The sequence below is a fragment of the Thalassophryne amazonica genome, chromosome 21 (genome assembly GCF_902500255.1).
Source record: "Thalassophryne amazonica chromosome 21, fThaAma1.1, whole genome shotgun sequence".
NCBI lineage: Eukaryota > Metazoa > Chordata > Actinopteri > Batrachoidiformes > Batrachoididae > Thalassophryne > Thalassophryne amazonica.
Window position 1 is genome coordinate 9,066,899 of NC_047123.1, and position 20,428 is coordinate 9,087,326.

The 20,428-nt window shown below is 39.0% G+C and overlaps 1 protein-coding gene across 1 annotated transcript in view; it reads left to right on the forward strand.

The window, feature by feature from the left end:
• The window catches only part of rab10 (RAB10, member RAS oncogene family), a 61,292-nt gene that overhangs the window by 21,888 nt on the left and 18,976 nt on the right, over window positions 1–20,428 (forward strand). Inside the window, 1 exon segment of the mRNA XM_034161867.1 lies at window positions 15,807–15,867. Coding sequence (XP_034017758.1) covers window positions 15,807–15,867 — 61 coding nt within the window.

The window sequence follows — 20,428 nt, forward strand, 5'->3', positions numbered from 1 at the left end:
AATAATAGCAACAATAACTAATAATGCTACAATACAATTTTAGAGAAAGAGACATGAGTCACATGTCATTATGAAATGACCACATACAACCCCTGGCAAAAATTATGGAATCACCGGCCTTGGAGGATGTTCATTCAGTTGTTTAATTTTGTAGAAAAAAAGCAGATCACAGACATGACACAAAACTAAAGTCATTTCAAATGGCAACTTTCTGGCTTTAAGAAACACTATAAGAAATCAAGAAAAAAATATTATGGCAGTCAGTAACGGTTACTTTTTTAGACCAAGCAGAGGAAAAAATTACGGAATCACCCTGTAAATTTTCATCCTCAAAACTAACACCTGCATCAAATCAGATCTGCTCGTTGACATTGACCCTGTGCCATGACATTGACCCTACGTGTCTTCTTGCAAGGAATGTTTTTGCTCTATGGCAAGATGCATTATCATCTTGAAAATGATTTCATCATCCCCAAACATCCTTTCAATTGTCCAAAATATCAACGTAAACTTGTGCATTTATTGATGATGTAATGACAGCCATCTCCCCAGTGCCTTTACCTGACATGCAACCCCATATCATCAATGACTGTGGAAATTTACATGTTCTCTTCAGGCAGTCATCTTTATAAATCTCATTGGAACGGCACCAAACAAAAGTTCCAGCATCATCACCTTGCCCAATGCAGATTCGAGATTCATCACTGAATATGACTTTCATCCAGTCATCCACAGTCCATGATTGCTTTTCCTTAGCCCATTGTAACCTTGTTTTTTTTCTGTTTAGGTGTTAATGATGGCTTTCGTTTAGCTTTTCTGTATGTAAATCCCATTTCCATTAGGCAGTTTCTTACAGTTCGGTCACAGACATTGACTCCAGTTTCCTCCCATTCGTTCCTCATTTGTTTTGTTGTGCATTTGTCGATTTTTGAGACATATTGCTTTGTTTTCTGTCTTGACGCTTTGATGTCTTCCTTGGTCTACCAGTATGTTTGCCTTTAACAACCTTCCCATGTTGTTTGTATTTGGTCCAGAGTTTAGACACAGCAGACTGTGAACAACCAACATCTTTTGCAGCATTGCATGATGATTTACTCTCTTTTAAGAGTTTGATAATCCTCTCCTTTGTTTCAATTGACATATCTCGTGTTGGAGCCATGATTCATGTCAGTCCACTTGGTGCAACAGCTCTCCAAGGTGTGTTCACTCCTTTTTAGATGCAGACTAACGAGCAGATCTGATTTGATGCAGGTGTTAGTTTTGGGGATGAAAATTTACAGGGTGATTCCATAATTTTTTCCTCAGAATTGAGTGATTCCATATTTTTTTTCCCTCTGCTTGGTCTAAAAAAGTAACCATTACTGACTGCCATAATCTTTTTTTCTTGATTTCTTATAGTGTTTCTTAAAGCCAGAAAGTTGCCATTTGAAATGACTTTAGTTTTGTGTCATGTCTGTGATCTGCTTTTTTTCTACAAAATTAAACAACTGAATGAACATCCTCCGAGGCCGGTGATTCCATAATTTCTGCCAGGGGTTGTAGTTTACAAGTTATACAGAGAATGTTGCACATATAATGAGTCAGGCTACAGTTTTTGATTTAGGTTTTATGGTTAACTGGTTATTAATTGCTCATTTGCAGCAACAAAAATACCTCTTTTTTTCGCCATATATTTTATAACATTTATATGTTTCAGTGTTGTTTTATGGGCAACTCAGCACTTTGATAAAGCAGTGCCATTTAAAATAATTATTTTTGTTCTTTATTATAAACTGTTTTATTCTTTATTATTTTATATTTCAACATCCAAGGGACATTTGTTGATTTTCAAGTATTTTAAGTATTCAAATAATGTTCTGTTATTAAATAAAGTGATAGGAGAGAAAAATTGTTTCCCTGGCACATTTTAAAAAAATTCCCGCTAATCCGATTAATCGATTAATCGTGTCGAAACCCCATCAGATTCATCGATGATCCAAATAATCGTTTGTTGCAGCCCTACTTCACACAGAACCATCGAATCAGGGTATTTACATGCGAACCACTTAAAATGCTGCGGACTCTGGGCTCGACAATAGCAGTGGTCCGATGGCCTGGCGGCCTTTTTTACATGTTCCGGGCCACCACGGGCCAGTAAGAATTAAAATCGCTTTGGGCACATTTATTAGTCTAATGCCACGTTCACACCGGGCGCGATCAGATGCTACAAATTTGCGGGGGACGCGTGGTAACGGACGCGCCTCCTTCAACCCGGTGTGTCGCTCTGCTTTTGCTGCGAAAATTCGCCCCGGTGCGTCATCAAATAGGAGGAGCTTCCATTCAGCTCGCCGGCTCCGGTTGTCCGTCAAGTTAACATGACGGACCTTGATCACACGGAGCGAGTTGTTGTGGAAAGCTGACAAACGTCATGAGACGTTCCCAATTCAGGCAGTATCATTATTTGCTGCAGGAGCTGCGTCTGGATGATGGCTGCTTTCAGCGGTCCTTCTGCCTCTGCAGGACCCAACTTGAGGACCAACTGTCCCGTTCACGCGCGCACATATAAACAATTAAAAAAAAAGAAAAAAACTCCGCTCCTGCTGCTGTGGGGCTGCTGCTCCTACAAAAACTCTTGTCATAGTTGTGAAATAAAGGACAAAAGAGACATACGTCCTGCTCACAGGCTGCTACCAGAGACAGGACATGTTGCACCACTTCGCAATGTTGGGAACATTGCCGAAGTGCAGACAAACTTCGTCTGCAGGCGCATCTTCTGATGTGGCGCAAATTTCGCTTCAACATCGACGCGTCATTTTCGCTTAAGCAAGATCGAGCGCAGTGAATATTATGAATTTCTTGAAACCTCCTGCTCCTGGGCAGAAACCAGGAAAGCAAAGGAAAGAACAGCTATCACCCTCAAAACAAGCACAGAAGAGGAAGGCTGCTGATGCTGAATATGAGAAGAAAAGGGTGAGGAAAACTTGGCAAACTTCCTGGAAGAAAAGACGGCCATAGCTGGAGCGTGATGAGGAGAGTGAGGTTGTCTTATGTGGAACTTGTAGGGCCATGCCAGAATATGCTAACAAGTAAGTATAAATATACCATGTCCTGGTAGACAATGTGGTATGATTTCATACGCCAGTTTAAAAGTCTAATCAGTATGCCCTTGTGGAAACCCCACGGTGACAACATTAGCAAGGGAACTTGGTTTATGAAATTTAACATATTAATTTTGTAAATGATCAAGAAATAAATTTATTTTTGTATTAATGTCTGAGTGTTGAAAAAATTCCTATCAGTTACCTACCGACATTTTTTTCAAAGTTTACTCACTTTAAGGTTTTTATCATGTAGTATAAGAATTTTGTGTTTGTTTTCAAGTGTTTTTACATTAAGGAAACCCAATTCTAATGTCTGAGTGTTGATTTAAAAAATTCTTATCAGTTACCCCCCGGTTCGGCACAGGCGTGAAAGTATGGGCCAGTGATATTTTCATCCGGGCCAGTAACTTTCAGATTCTACTGGCCCTGTGGGCCAGTGCATAAATTGCCTTATTGTCAAGCCCTGGGACTCATTATTGATGAGGCTTGATGTCATTTTTCAAAACTATATGATCTGCATCATTATGTTTATTCATGTGCATAAATAAACTGCCTGTATAGATTTTCGTTAAATTTCTGCATAAATTACAGTGTGGTGTAACCCACTAGGGCTGTGAATGTTGCTATATCTAACAATTTGATTTAAAAAAAATTGATTTTCTTTTTTAAATAAAAATATAGCTTTTTGATTCTAAATCAATTCAGTATATAGAGGTGCTAATTTCAGTACCTACTCACGTGTGTTGCAGTGTGCCAAGAAAAGTGGCGCGGCAAATTATGCCATGAAAGCCAAGTGTCTATAATGTAGTTATATCCTTGAAAAGTCTATGTAACCACAAGCAAATCTGTGAATAAAGGTAGTAGATTTCCACTGGCCTGTCAGGGTGCAGGACTTTTGAAATAAAATGTGCGATGACGCTGGTTATTCTTTTTGCTCATTGAGAATTGGTTGGAGTTTTGATACAGTATGTGCTAGTTGGCTCCTGGTGTCGCTGCTGTGGCTGCTTGACTTCTTCCAACTCCAAGGGTGGTTTATGATGACACGTGTGAAATGTGCCCAAGTAATTTGTTGTTTCTGTGACGCACCTCCTTACCCAAGATTAATGTTGAATGTAAAGTGCCCCCAAGCATTTGCATTCAACATTGATGGATCAGGTTGAATTTGTTTCTTTGTGCTAATTAGCCATGCTGACTTGCTAACATGGCACAAACTGTTGTATGGAAGTAGAAAAGAATGTGCAACAGCAACTCTACATGTATGTTGTATGTTTGTACCGCTCGTTGCATTGCGATTGTGCTCAGGGTTCTCGCCAGGATTTTTTTTCACAGCATAGGGGCAAAGTCGCGTAGCATGCACTGCAGGCGTGAGTATTGTAGGAGTATAGGAGTCTGGGGGCATCTCCCCAGAAAACTTTGAAACATTTTCTGTATTTATTTCTTGTAGTTTGAGGGCCAAATTTTGTGAAGTAAAACCCAAGACTTTTATCTTTGTTACAGCCTTATTTTAAAGCCAAAAGAATGGAGGCATCAGAATGAGCATCAGAACTGCTAATTTAGACATATCAGTTCTCAAAAGAAAATTTTTTAAGAAATTTCTGAAGTAAAGAATCTCCAAACAGTGCTGTTCTATTTTCTTTGTCTGATTACTAGACAGTTAAAAAATCTAAGTTATTTAAAGTTGAGGCTCTTCTTGTAGTCAGCATAGTAACATTAAAAAACTATATCTTTATTTCGTAAAAAAATAATCGAACAATTTTCAAATATAAAACGTTCACTCAGCTCGACTCAGTGATTGATTCAGTGTCCTGCAGCTAAATGCTAAAGGCTAACATTAGCTGGTACTCTTCAGCGATGTAGTAATGTCATGTTTTATTTTTAGATTATTCACTCACCTCAGACAAATTTACACAAGGTCCATTGCTCAAACTGTGTGTGTATGTTAGGGATGTGAATCATACAACAACTCAGGATTCAATTCGGGGTGACGATTCGATTCAGAATCGATTTTCGATTCCAAGAGCTCTGAGAAATAGTTATATTACTTAAAAATGTTTATGCTTAGAAAATGCAGCTTTACAAGGTTAATCAAGTGATTCTAGATGTAAATTTACTTATCTGCTTTGCTCGTTCAGAGTTAGCTTGCAGTTTAGCAAAGCGCTGGTCAGTCAGCAGAGACCGCTGCTCCCCTCTTTAGCTCCGGGTGATGGCGTAGCATGTGGGAAAGTACTTGACTTTCATTTTGCAGATTTTGCACACTGCATAAGTCATGTCAAGCTCCTTCTTACGCAGCAAATTATAAAATCCAAAATGCGCCCAAACATTTGCCTTCAGCAAAGACGGTGCTGGCTGAATTAGCTCTTCATCTGCCATGCTAACCTGCAGCTCATGAATGTTTGAAGCACGCCGGACCCTCCCCTCGCGTGGACACTGTAGTACGGAAGCCGTTGCCTGACAAACAGTACATGCAGCGAGTAAGCGAGAAAATGTTTTAAAAAAATGCTTTTTAAAAATCGATTCTTGGACATTTTGGATAGATTCAGAATCATAATAAATAAGAATTGCGATTCAGATGTGAATCGATTTCTTTTCTTTTTTTTACCCCCCCAAGTGTATATGTTCAAAAGCGAAGAAACTTAGTTTTTGCTTTTTTGGGGGGAACACACAACGTTTCACAAACACGGCGACTGCAAAAAAACAAAAACAAAAAACAAAACAAAACAAAAAAAACGATGACTTCAGGACTTGTTAAACCTCCGGCGCAAATACATCTGCCAAATTGCTGAGAAAGAGGGACAGAATACATCAGTGATCAGTAATTATTACTGCATGTGCGCAGATAAACTTAATAATACTTTGTGTTGCTGACTGGGACTTAATGTGCGGTATTTCCTTAAAAAAAAAAAACCTACACTGTTTGAATTACAGCGCAGGGGCTCCATATCTCAGCGTAGGGGCTTCATACGCTCAACTGCGCTGGTGAGAACCCTGGTACTGTAAAATTCTACAAGAAGATGCAAACTGACAGCGCTCTCAGTTGCTGCACAAAAGTGAGGACTAACTGCTCACTACATGCAGCACTGATATCTTGAAAATATGGGGAGAGGAAAACCGAAAGGTCTTATACTGGTGCTTTGACAATACCTTGACCTCATATATGCCCTTAATATGGACTCTTAATTGGTGAACTTCTGGGCAATATAGCAAGATGTTCTATCTGTGCGTGCATCTGTCCTTTTCTGGATTATGAGTGTGACTTAATACATCAATGCTTAAATTTCTCCCAGTGGGGGATGCTTAACCTAGAACTACCTTTTTTGTTTCTTTTATTTAGGCCACTCTGTGATCATGATATACAGTGGTCCCCCGTTTAACCCACGATAAGCGAATTCTGCGAAGTAGTCAGCGTTATCTTTTGCAATTATTATAGATGTTTTAAGGCTGTAAAACCCCTCACTATACACTTTATACACTTTTCTCAAGCAGGTATTAACATTTTCTGTACTTGTGTACTTTCTGTAATTGTACTTCCTCTGTTTAAATTATTTCATAATCTAAAATATTTTGAGATTTCGCTTTGCTTTAGGAAACCAGTCATTTGGCCTGATTTCAAACTCGAAAGCTGTAGAGCTTCATGATCAAACGGCAGCACTAAGAATGCATTTAGCACTCGACAACACTCATTCCTTTGGAGACAGAGATGGAGATGCACAGCTGCTCCTCAAAATACCTCTGCTGGAAAACCCCCTCTCACTTCAGTCTTACCTTCCTGTTCAGTTTTATGAATGCATTTTTTTGCTCTTAGTATAAACATTTGCTTTTCTGCAATCCATAAATTTATAATGCAGTTTTACAAAACTGCTTTTAGCTGGAGTAGAATTCATAGTGCTGGTAATAATGATCGCTCTGGAATTCAAAAAGAATTCTTGGCATAATATGCATTTTGTGTAAGATTTTATCATGCAGCAGACATTGTCATTGTCATTCTCTTCCCCATTTCCTGAGTCATTAGCTGAATTTATGATTGCACAATACACAGCTTGACAACTTGCCAGCATATTTCACCAAAGAAAAAGTACATTTTTACTTCTCACTAGAAACACAGAAATGTCTCATTTTGAGAATGAAATGTTAAATATCTCAAGGAAACTAAGTAATTTACTTTGGTGTTGCTTGAATATTTAATACCAGTATTGTTTTGGGGGGTTAGTGTGCTTGTTTCCAGAGCTTAATGTTCTCCTGCCCATTCATGTAATGCAGTGTTGCATCAGAAAGGACATCTGGCGTAAAACGTGCCAAATACACATCCAGATCCATATTGGATCTGCTTTGTTTTTAAATGTTGTGGAAATAGCTGACTGTTTGCTTTAGTTTTGTCCCAACTTTTTTTTTTTGCGCCTTCTGTCAGCCCTCTATATACATCTGTGTTTCTTCTCTACTCTTGGGTGTGCATTATTTTTACTGAGTCACACTTTGGCAGCCAGTTCCTTCATTATTCTGAGGTCCTGCCACACCTAAAACACAACTGTTACTTGGACATACAAACTAAAACTTAAAATGAATCTAGAGTACATTGTTGAATAGCGGAATGCTGCTTCTTGGCCAAAAAGTAAGCGCTGATGTTTAAGTGTTTCCAACCGTGATTAGGAATGCACCACTGGTGGTTGGCTCTCACTGCGGTATTGTATCACTTCCTGTTCCGGAGCACAGCGGTGTTTTTCTGTATCTGTTAGCTGTTTAATCTGCGCAGTTAGATTGATCTAGTTATCTAGATTACGATTTATTTCCCAGTGTAATCTTTACGTGCCTTAACTAAAGCACTCCTTCTGCTGAATCACCTCTAAATTATTTACACATTATTCACTTTGCGTGTTTTTAGGAATCCGCTAGCTTAGCGTAGCTACTAGCTCTTAGCCGATTTAGCATGGCGGCTTCTCCTGTTTCTCCCGCACTTTTCTGCTCTGGGTGTGAAATGTTTAGTTATTCCTCGGCCTCCTTTAGCAGTAACGGTACTTGTAATAAGTGTAGCTTATTCGTAGCTTTGGAGGCCAGGCTGGGCGAAATGGAGACTCGGCTCCGCACCGTGGAAAATTCTACAGCTAGCCAGGCCCCTGTAGTCGGTGCGGACCAAGGTAGCTTAGCCGCCGTTAGTTACCCCCTGGCAGATCCCGAGCAGCCGGGAAAGCAGGCTGACTGGGTGACTGTGAGGAGGAAGCGTAGCCCTAAACAGAAGCCCCGTGTACACCGCCAACCCGTTCACATCTCTAACCGTTTTTCCCCACTCAACGACACACCCGCCGAGGATCAAACTCTGGTTATTGGCGACTCTGTTTTGCGAAATGTGAAGTTGGCGACACCAGCAACCATAGTCAATTGTCTTCCGGGGGCCAGAGCAGGCGACACTGAAGGAAATTTGAAACTGCTGGCTAAGGCTAAGCGTAAATTTGGTAAGATTGTAATTCACGTCGGCAGTAATGACACCCGGTTACGCCAATCGGAGGTCACTAAAATTAACATTAAATCGGTGTGTAACTTTGCAAAAACAATGTCGGACTCTGTAGTTTTCTCTGGGCCCCTCCCCAATCAGACCGGGAGTGACATGTTTAGCTGCATGTTCTCCTTGAATTGCTGGCTGTCTGAGTGGTGTCCAAAAAATGAGGTGGGCTTCATAGATAATTGGCAAAGCTTCTGGGGAAAACCTGGTCTTGTTAGGAGAGACGGCATCCATCCCACTTTGGATGGAGCAGCTCTCATTTCTAGAAATCTGGCCAATTTTCTTAAATCCTCCAAACCGTGACTATCCAGGGTTGGGACCAGGAAGCAGAGTTGTAGTCTTACACACCTCTCTGCAGCTTCTCTCCCCCTGCCATCCCCTCATTACCCCATCCCTGTAGAGACGGTGCCTGCTCCCAGACTACCAATAACCAGCAAAAATCTATTTAAGCATAAAAATTCAAAAAGAAAAAATAATATAGCACCTTCAATTGCACCACAGACTTAAACAGTTAAATGTGGTCTATTAAACATTAGGTCTCTCTCTTCTAAGTCCCTGTTGGTAAATGATATAATAATTGATCAACATATTGATTTATTCTGCCTTACAGAAACCTGGTTACAGCAGGATGAATATGTTAGTTTAAATGAGTCAACACCCCCGAGTCCCACTAACTGTCAGAATGCTCGTAGCACGGGCCGGGGCGAAGGATTAGCAGCAATCTTCCATTCCAGCTTATTAATTAATCAAAAACCCAGACAGAGCTTTAATTCATTTGAAAGCTTGACTCTTAGTCTTGTCCATCCAAATTGGAAGTCCCAAAAGCCAGTTTTATTTGTTATCTATCGTCCACCTGGTTGTTACTGTGAGTTTCTCTGTGAATTTTCAGACCTTTTGTCTGACTTAGTGCTTAGCTCAGATAAGATAATTATAGTGGGCGATTTTAACATCCACACAGATGCTGAGAATGACAGCCTCAACACTGCATTTAATCCATTATTAGACTCTATTGGCTTTGCTCAAAAAGTAAATGAGTCCACCCACCACTTTAATCATACCTTAGATCTTGTTCTGACTTATGGTATGGAAATTGAAGACTTAACAGTATTCCCTGAAAACCCCCTTCTGTCTGATCATTTCTTAATAACATTTACATTTACTCTGATGGACTACCCAGCAGTGGGGAATAAGTTTCATTACACTAGAAGTCTTTCAGAAAGCGCTGTAACTAGGTTTAAGGATATGATTCCTTCTTTATGTTCTCTAATGCCATATACCAACACAGTGCAGAGTAGCTACCTAAACTCTGTAAGTGAGATAGAGTATCTCGTCAATAGTTTTACATCCTCATTGAAGACAACTTTGGATGCTGTAGCTCCTCTAAAAAAGAGAGCTTTAAATCAGAAGTGCCTGACTCCGTGGTATAACTCACAAACTCGCAGCTTAAAGCAGATAACCCGTAAGTTGGAGAGGAAATGGCGTCTCACTAATTTAGAAGATCTTCACTTAGCCTGGAAAAAGTCTGTTGCTCTATAAAAAAGCCCTCCGTAAAGCTAGGACATCTTTCTACTCATCACTAATTGAAGAAAATAAGAACAACCCCAGGTTTCTTTTCAGCACTGTAGCCAGGCTGACAGAGTCAGAGCTCTATTGAGCTGAGTATTCCATTAACTTTAACTAGTAATGACTTCATGACTTTCTTTGCTAACAAAATTTTAACTATTAGAGAAAAAATTACTCATAACCATCCCAAAGACGTATCGTTATCTTTGGCTGCTTTCAGTGATGCCGGTATTTGGTTAGACTCTTTCTCTCCGATTGTTCTGTCTGAGTTATTTTCATTAGTTACTTCATCCAAACCATCAACATGTTTATTAGACCCCATTCCTACCAGGCTGCTCAAGGAAGCCCTACCATTATTTAATGCTTCGATCTTAAATATGATCAATCTATCTTTGTTAGTTGGCTATGTACCACAGGCTTTTAAGGTGGCAGTAATTAAACCATTACTTAAAAAGCCATCACTTGACCCAGCTATCTTAGCTAATTATAGGCCAATCTCCAACCTTCCTTTTCTCTCAAAAATTCTTGAAAGGGTAGTTGTAAAACAGCTAACTGATCATCTGCAGAGGAATGGTCTATTTGAAGAGTTTCAGTCAGGTTTTAGAATTCATCATAGTACAGAAACAGCATTAGTGAAGGTTACAAATGATCTTCTTATGGCCTCGGACAGTGGACTCATCTCTGTGCTTGTTCTGTTAGACCTCAGTGCTGCTTTTGATACTTTTGACCATAAAATTTTATTACAGAGATTAGAGCATGCCATAGGTATTAAAGGCACTGTGCTGCGGTGGTTTGAATCATATTTGTCTAATAGATTACAATTTGTTCATGTAAATGGGGAATCTTCTTCACAGACTAAAGTTAATTATGGAGTTCCACAAGGTTCTGTGCTAGGACCAATTTTATTCAATTTATATATGCTTTCCTTAGGCAGTATTATTAGACGGTATTGTTTAAATTTTCATTGTTACGCAGATGATACCCAGCTTTATCTATCCATGAAGCCAGAGGACACACACCAATTAGCTAAACTGCAGGATTGTCTTACAGACATAAAGACATGGATGACCTCTAATTTCCTGCTTTTAAACTCAGATAAAACTGAAGTTATTGTACTTGGCCCCACAAATCTTAGAAACATGGTGTCTAACCAGATCCTTACTCTGGGTGGCATTACCCTGACCTCTAGTAATACTGTGAGAAATCTTGGAGTCATTTTTGATCAGGATATGTCATTCAAAGCGCATATTAAACAAATATGTAGGACTGCTTTTTTGCATTTACGCAATATCTCTAAAATCAGAAAGGTCTTGTCTCAGAGTGATGCTGAAAAACTAATTCATGAATTTATTTCCTCTAGGCTGGACTATTGTAATTCATTATTATCAGGTTGTCCTAAAAGTTCCCTAAAAAGCCTTCAGTTAATTCAAAATGCTGCAGCTAGAGTACTGACGGGGACTAGAAGGAGAGAGCATATCTCACCCATATTGGCCTGTCTTCATTGGCTTCCTGTTAATTCTAGAATAGAATTTAAAATTCTTCTTCTTACTTATAAGGTTTTGAATAATCAGGTCCCTTCTTATCTTAGGGACCTCGTACTACCATATCACCCCAATAGAGCGCTTCGCTCTCAGACTGCAGGCTTACTTGTAGTTCCTAGGGTTTGTAAGAGTAGAATGGGAGGCAGAGCCTTCAGCTTTCAGGCTCCTCTCCTGTGGAACCAGCTCCCAATTCAGATCAGGGAGACAGACACCCTCTCTACTTTTAAGATTAGGCTTAAAACTTTCCTTTTTGCTAAAGCTTATAGTTAGGGCTGGATCAGGTGACCCTGAACCATCCCTTAGTTATGCTGCTATAGACGTAGACTGCTGGGGGGTTCCCATGATGCACTGTTTCTTTCTCTTTTGCTCTGTATGCACCACTCTGCATTTAATCATTAGTGATCGATCTCTGCTCCCCTCCACAGCATGTCTTTTTCCTGGTTCTCTCCCTCAGCCCCAACCAGTCCCAGCAGAAGACTGCCCCTCCCTGAGCCTGGTTCTGCTGGAGGTTTCTTCCTGTTAAAAGGGAGTTTTTCCTTCCCACTGTAGCCAAGTGCTTGCTCACAGGGGGTCGTTTTGACCGTTGGGGTTTTACATAATTATTGTATGGCCTTGCCTTACAATATAAAGCGCCTTGGGGCAAGTGTTTGTTGTGATTTGGCGCTATATAAAAAAATTGATTGATTGAATTGATTGATCCACATTTTTTCACTTCCAATCCGATCCCGATACCTGAATTTGGATATCAACCAATATTGATACTATTCCGATACCAACGCTCTGTTTGTTTTAATACTGTTATTATTATTATTTTTATTATTATTGTTGTTGATTTTTATATAAGGATATTTTGTATCCCCAGTTATAAAGCTTCATGATGAAGTGGTATAGAGGAGGATTTTCTTAAAAAGAAGACTTGAAAGTTCAGACATTATTGGCATGAATGTCTTTCCATACATCTGAGCTAACTCTTGTTGCATGTCAGGATGTAATTCATAAAGAATGCAGGACGTCTCACTCTAGGAGGGGAAAAAAAGTTTGTCGATTGTAGTTCATTGTCTGTATTACAGCATTTGTAAAGAGGTGTTTTATTTAAAGCGGCAATTTGTTTTGAAATGATTCATTCTGACCGGACTCTGTCTTGGCAGAGAGCCGAGCAGCGTTTGGAGCTGTGCCAATGGAACGGAGGTCGATTCTTGTTTCTTTCTCACGACAAGAGTCCCAGTTAGTGACTTTAATACACACAAAAGTGACTCACAACATTTTAATGGCTTTGAGAGGGGTTAAGAAGCGGACTTGCTGCTTCTGAAGAGCAGTGAATCAAAGAACCAACGAGCCAGTGGATCGAAGCAGTGCTTCATTGGTTCACGCTTCAAATTGGAGTCGCGCTGCAGAAACTGTTCATTACATGGTCTGCAATCAACGTAGAAAAATGATTATTTTCCCTACAAACGCCCTCCAAAACAGCCGCTCTGAAGGATCAATAAGGGAATCATTTCTTAACGATACATGGAAAGACCTTATGCATTAGAGTCCCTTTGAACCATTATTTAGGATGAAGCGCATTTCCAAAATACCACAACAAACCACCAAAAAATAAAAGTACTTAATTTATTCATATCTGGAGTCAGTCTGGTAAATTGTCATAGCCTCTCTCATGGCTCATTTCGTCTTTCTGGTCCTGGTTAAAAAAAATCCTAATGCTGGTTAAGTTCGCTGTATTGTAGGTTTGCAAACATTGCACGTTGCTGTCTTGCTATGCCGTTTTTTTTTTTTAGTATAAAATATTTCCAACCAGCGAACGTGTTGAAAAGTTGGTCAGCTTAATGCTCACCTGGTCTGCTGGCTGCAAGCTAACATGGATACAACTCAGCATGTTGTATCGGAAATTTCCGATTCGTGAATTACATTGATGTCAGAACCCGATACCGATATTGGATTGGATCAGTTTATTTCAAATGATCAGCATGGGCTCTCTTTCTCTTAATGATGTGTCATTAAAAATAGATGGAATGGACATACAAAAGGTAAAAGAAATGAAATTTCTAGGAGTCATGATTGATGAAGATCTTACATGGAAGTCACACATAAATTACATAAAAGGAAAAATAGCGAAAGCCATTGCTGTTTTGCATAAAGTAAAATTTTCATTAAATAGTTATGGTTTATTAACATTGTACAATTCATTGATTGTCCCATATTTAACTTATTGTGTAGAAATCTGGGGATCAACATGTACAACTTATACACAACCATTATTTATTCTGCAGAAAAGAGCTTTAAAAAATGATTAGTAATAGTCGTTTTAGAGATCCATCTAATCCATTATTCATTAAGTATAGGGTTCTTAAATTTCATGATTTAGTTGATTTGAAAATATTAGTGTATCAAGCTAACAAAAATACCTTACCAATAAACATTCAAAATATGTTTGAAAAAGAGTAAGTAGTTATAATTTGAAAGGAATAGCAGTCTTTAAAAAACCAAGATTCAGAACCAAAGTAAAGGAACGGTGTATTGCAGTGAATGGTGTAAAATTATGGAACAACCTCAACAAAGAAATCAAGAATCAAGGTCGCTCAAATTATTTAAAAAAACGTATTAAATTAGATGTATTAAGTAAGTATGAAACTATGAAATAAGTCAGTGGGCTATGACAAAGCCTAGAGTGTGATCTGTTAGTGATGTCTAGAATGTTTTAAGTTTAAAATGTAAACTGTTAGGGATGTAATCTTTTAAATAATGGTTAAAATGAAATAAGTCAGTGGTATGTGACAAGTCAAAAATGTAGTCTGTTTAATAATGTTGAATAATACTTAAAATTGAAAGATTGTATTGTAAAAAGGGGCAGAAAATATAAGACTTGTTCTTCTCTCTGCTCCTTTTCATTCCAAGTCTTGTAAATTTCATTTCTGCTTTTCTGTCTTTTTCTTCTAAATGAATGAAATAAAAAAAAAGGCTAAATTTTACTCTGTCACGTTAGAAAGCGGTAGCTTTAGGCGCTAATTTGATTAGTGTTTACACAGCTTATGGGCATGCCCTCGTCGTCTTCTGTTTTTTGTTTTTGTTTTGCTTTTTTTCTGGGGATGTTACGGCACCACACACAGGCATGGCAGATGTACTACAACATTAAACAAAGCTTTTTTACATTTGCACGTGTACAGAATTTGCCTCAACATTTTTGAAATCGAATTATTCGATTTACTCAACTAATTGTTTCAGCCCTAAAGTAGGGTATTTTAGTTTTTCATGCTAGTGCCACAACAGTGTGAGATGAACCAGTAACCGTGACTTCACTTTAGAAAACAAAACAAGGCAGAGTGTAATAACCATGGCACACTGTTTTCATTGACAGTAAAGGGTATTTCTCAGTGGGGAAACTCAACCTCATTGAAATGTTGGAGTGAGGCGAAAACGTGGAGAATGCCCCAATATTTTGACCTCTACAACTTGTTGAAGTTGAAGCAGCTGTATTGATTGACATTTATTTTTAATTCAGAAACACTTTGGGTTAATTTATTTTCTGAATTATTGATTGAAACCATCAAGTCTTATCATATTAATTCATTATTTAATCATTTTAATTTCAGGTATGACATTGTGCTTGTTGATTGGCTTTGTCATTTTACTGCTGGTGTAGGCCTTTTTTTGGCAGCACTGTTGTGCCACAGTGAGAAGGACCCAGGTTAACGCCTGACCCCGACCTAATCCTTTCTGCGTGGCATTTGTTCTCTGTGTTTGCCTGGGTTCCCTCCAGGTGCTCCAGCTTCCTCCCACATCCAGAAACATGCAGGCTAGGTGAATTGGAAACTTCAAATTGACTGTAGTTGTGACTGTGCTTGTCTGTTTTGTCCCTGCAATACACTAGTTGTATGTCCAAGGTGTATCCTGCCTCTCTGAATGACTGGCTGCCCCCAATGATGCTTAAACAACATAAGTGGGTATAAACAATGAATGCTTTTCTTTCCCATACAATATGAGTAATGTTTTGGGCAAGTGGACCAAAATGCAAAAACTGTCAAAATGCCACATGTCTGTTTATGCTATTGCTTTCATTTCTCTTATCTGTCTGCCAGTTCCTCAAATGCTAGTAATGTTTATATGTGCTGATATGTTTATTTTATTTTACAGGAATAGACTTCAAGATCAAAACTGTTGAATTACAAGGAAAGAAGATCAAACTACAGATCTGGTGAGTCAGTGGACTGTATTGAGATGAAGCTTTTTAGTTTAAAACTGTTGCATTATTGAGGCCAGTGGAATTCCTTTGACTCTATTTTTCCTCTGCTATTTTTGTTAAAGAGACCTTATGACAGGGGTGCCCAAGTTCGGTCCTCGAGATCTACCTTCCTGACACTCTTAGTTGTCTCCCTGTTCCAACACACCTGAATCCAAAGAAACTTGTTAGCAGGCTTTTAATGAGCCTTTCATTAGATCCAAGGGCCCTTAGTGATTTTTCCAGTCCATCTGGGATTTGAACCGAGGATCTTCTGGTCTCAAGCCCAACACCTTAACCACTAGACCATCACCTCCCCTTTCGGGACAGTAGGACAGTCAGCGTTGTGAGGACAGGAATCGAACCACTTTAGACTCAAACAGGAAAAACATCATGAATCAGGCAGTTTTAGACTGTTTGTAGGCGCTCCAGTTTTATTTATGACCGTTGTAGCCAAACCGAGTTATTGGATCTCACAACGTGAACGGAACACTCCACATGTGAGAACAGGAACTGAACCATTTTAGACTCATAAGGAATCAAACAGTTTTAGGCTATTTTCAGAGCTCAGTGAGCCTGTTTCATTAACCATTTTTAAAGCCAAACCAATTTTTTTGAGTTACCGTTGATAAATGCACAAACTCTGCATTTGTGATAAAGCAGTGACAATCATTAAAGCAAATTACTTTGGTATTAAAAGTATTTAACTTATATTTTACCTGCATGTCTCACTAAGCAGGAGGAATATCATAAACTAAGCTGTGCGCTGTGGATGCGTGTGATTTTCCTTGACATCATTTAAAAACAAAATGACACAATAGCAACTGAGGCACGTCTTATGTTGTGCTTGTTCATGGACCCTGCAATGAAGTATTTGTATCCCTGACATATATCAGGGACATATGCACATGCCATATTCGTCTCTGAAAACATCCGCATAAAATACGGGCCCTGAAGGCCAGTCCATGCAGTGTTCGTCATATACCTATCCTTCACTGAATTCATCACAAAAAAGGATTTTTCTCTTAGGTTGTGGAATTGTGGAACTTTTGGATGTGGTAAACACTTGATTTCTTTCAACAATTTCCCATCCAACGTGGAGGTATACCGTCTCAAGGTGTGGTTTGATCACGTCACTGCATACCCGCAATAGCCATGAAATTTACAGTGGGGAAAATAAGTATTTGAGTTTTGCAGGTTTTCCCACCTACAAAGAATGGAGAGGTCTGTAATTTTTATCATAGGTACACTTCAACTGTGACAGACAGAATCTTAAAAAAAAAAAAAAATCCAGAAAATCACATTGTATGATTTTTAAATAATTAATTTGCATTTTATTGCATAAAATAAGTATTTGATCCCCTACCAACCAGCAAGAATTCTGTCTCTCTAAGACCTGTTAATTTCACACACTCGATCAATCACACGCCAACCTGTCCACCATAGCCAAGACCAAAGAGCTGTCTAAGGACACCAGGGACAAAACTGTAGACCTGCACAAGGCTGGGATGGACTACAGGACAAGTTGACAACAACTATTAGAATTATTTATTAGAAAGTGGAAGAAACACAAGATGACTGTCAATCTCCTTCGGTCTGGGAGTCCATGCAAGATCTCACTTTGTGGGGTAAGGATGATTCTGAGAAAGCTCAGAACTACACAGGAGGACCTGGTCAATGACCTGAAGAGAGCTGGGACCACAGTCACAAAGATTACATTAGTAACACATGATGCTGTCATGGTTTAAAATCCTGCAGGGCAGCAAGGTCCCCCTGCTCAAGCCAGCACATGTCCAGGCCCGTTTGAAGTTCACCAGTGACCATCTGAATGATCCAGAGGAGGCATGGGAGAAGGTCATGTGGTCAGATGAGACCAGAATAGAGCTTTTTTGGAATCAACTCCACTTACCATGTTTAGAGGATGAGAACAACCCCAAGAAAACCATCCCAACCGTGAAGCATGGGGGTGGAAACATCATACACTGGGGGTGCTCGTCTGCAAAGGGGACAGGACGACAGCACCATATTGAAGGGAGGATGGATGGGTCATGTATTGTGAGATTTTGGCAAACAACCTGCTTCCCTCAGTAAGAGCATTGAAGATGGGTCATGGCTGGGTCTTCCAGTGTGACAATGACCCCAAACACACAGCCAGGGCATCTAAGGAGGGGCTCCGTAAGAAGCATTTCAAGGTCCTGGAGTGGCCTGGCCAGTCTCCAGACCTGAACTCAATAGAAGATCTTTGGAGGGAGCTGAAACTCCAAACCTGAAAGATTTGGAGAAGATCTGTATGGAGGAGTGGATCAAAATCCCTGTGATAGTGTGTGAGAACGTGGTCAAGAACTACAGGAAACGTTTGACCTCTGTAATTGCAGACAAATGTTTCTGTACCAATTGTTAAGCTCTGTTTTTCTAGGGGGTCAAATACTTATTTTATGCAATAAAATGCAAATGATTTAAAAAATCATGTCATTTACTGGATTTTTTCTTTTTTTTTTTTTTTTTTTTAGATTCTGTCTCTCTCAGTTGAAGTGTACCTATGATAAAAAATACAGACCTCTCCATTCTTTGTTGGTGGGAAAGCCTGCAAAACTGTCAGGGGGTTAAATACTTATTTTCCCCTCTGTACCATTCAGGTGGGGTGGTGTGACCTTCCCTTGTGTGTCCAGTGACAAAATATTTCTGTACATTCCCAGACATCTGTGTGTGGTTTTTTTTTTTTGTTTTTTTTTTTTTCTGAATTGATAGAATTTTTTTCAAAGATGGAACCCAGTCTACTTTGTGTATATTGTTGTTCTGAAAAAAATGTTCAGAATGTGGCAAAATTTCACAGTATTGGCTGTCAGTTCTTTCTTTTGTTTTGAATGTGGCAGTGTCCACTCTTGTAGTTTTGTTTGGCTCATGTGACCCCAGACAAAGTTCATACAACTTAATACCAAATGTGGTTGGGACTGTAGTGTTTGGTATCTGTCAATAGAGTACACGTGTCCCCAACCATGTACTGAGGCATTTGTGTTCTTTGAGTTTTTGCCATGGGTTAAAAAGCCTAAAACCGTAGTGTTACTGCATCATGTCTGTTAGGTTGAGTGTCTGGTTATACTTTATTATGAAAATCAGTATCTACAGTACAGTATCTACTATTCCAAACTATAGTCTAAACATATTTATTGTCATCAGTGTAGGTGGTACATCTGAAAATGTTTGACTATTGAGAGAGTTGGATATTTTTGCTTGGTTATTTCAGAAAGTGAAAGTTTTATATATTCTGGACTCATTACATGTCAACTATAATGGTTCTAAAATGGTTTAATATGCGCATTGAATGACATATCCTGATCAAAAATGACTCCAAGATTTCTCACAGTATTACTAGAGGTCAGGGTAATGCCATCCAGAGTAAGAATCTGGTTAGACACCATGTTTCTAAGATTTGTGGGGCCAAGTACAATAACTTCAGTTTCATCTGAGTTTAAAAGCAGGAAATTAGAGGTCATCCATGTCTTTATGTCTGTAAGACAATCCTGCAGTTTAGCTAATTGGTGTGTGTCCTCTGGCTTCATGGATAGATAAAGCTGGGTATCATCTGCGTAACAATGAAAATTTAAGCAATGCTGTCTAATAATACTGCCTAAGGGAAGCATGTATAAAGTGAATAAAATTGGTCCTAGCACAGAACCTTGTGGAACTCCATAATTAACCTTAGTCTGTGAAGAAGATTCCCCATTTACATGAACAAATTGTAATCTATTAGATAAATATGATTCAAACCACCGCAGCGCAGTGCCTTTAATACCTATGGCATGCTCTAATCTCTGTAATAAAACTTTATGGTTTACTGTCACCTTAAAAGTCTTTGGTACATAGCCAACTAATAAAGATAGATTATAGATAAATTGATCATATTTAAGATCGAAGCATTAATTAATGGTAGGGCTTCCTTGAGCAGCCTGGTAGGAATGGGGTCTAATAGACATGTTGATGGTTTGGAGGAAGTAACTAATGAAAATAACTCAGACAGAACAATCTGAGAGAGTCTAACCAAATACCGCTAAATATCACTGAAAGCAGCCAAAGAGAACGATATGTCTTTGGGATGGTTATGAGTAATTTTTTCTCTAATAGTTAAAATTTTATTAGCAAAGAAAGTCATGAAGTCATTACTAGTTAAAGTTAAAGGAAGGAGGGCTTTTTTTTTATAGAGCAACAGACTCTTTTTCCAGGCTAAGTGAAGATCTTCTAAATTAGTGAGACACCATTTCCTCTCCAACTTACGGGTTATCTGCTTTAAGCTGCGAGTTTGTGAGTTATACCACGGAGTCAGGCACTTCTGATTTAAAGCTCTCTTTTTCAGAGGAGCTACAGCATCCAAAGTTGTCCTCAATGAGGATATAAAACTGTTGACGAGATAATCTATCACACTCACAGAGTTTAGGTAGCTACTCTGCACTGTGTTGGTATATGACATTGGAGAACATAAAGAAGGAATCATATCCTTAAACCTAGTTACAGCGCTTTCTGAAAGACTTGTACTGTAATG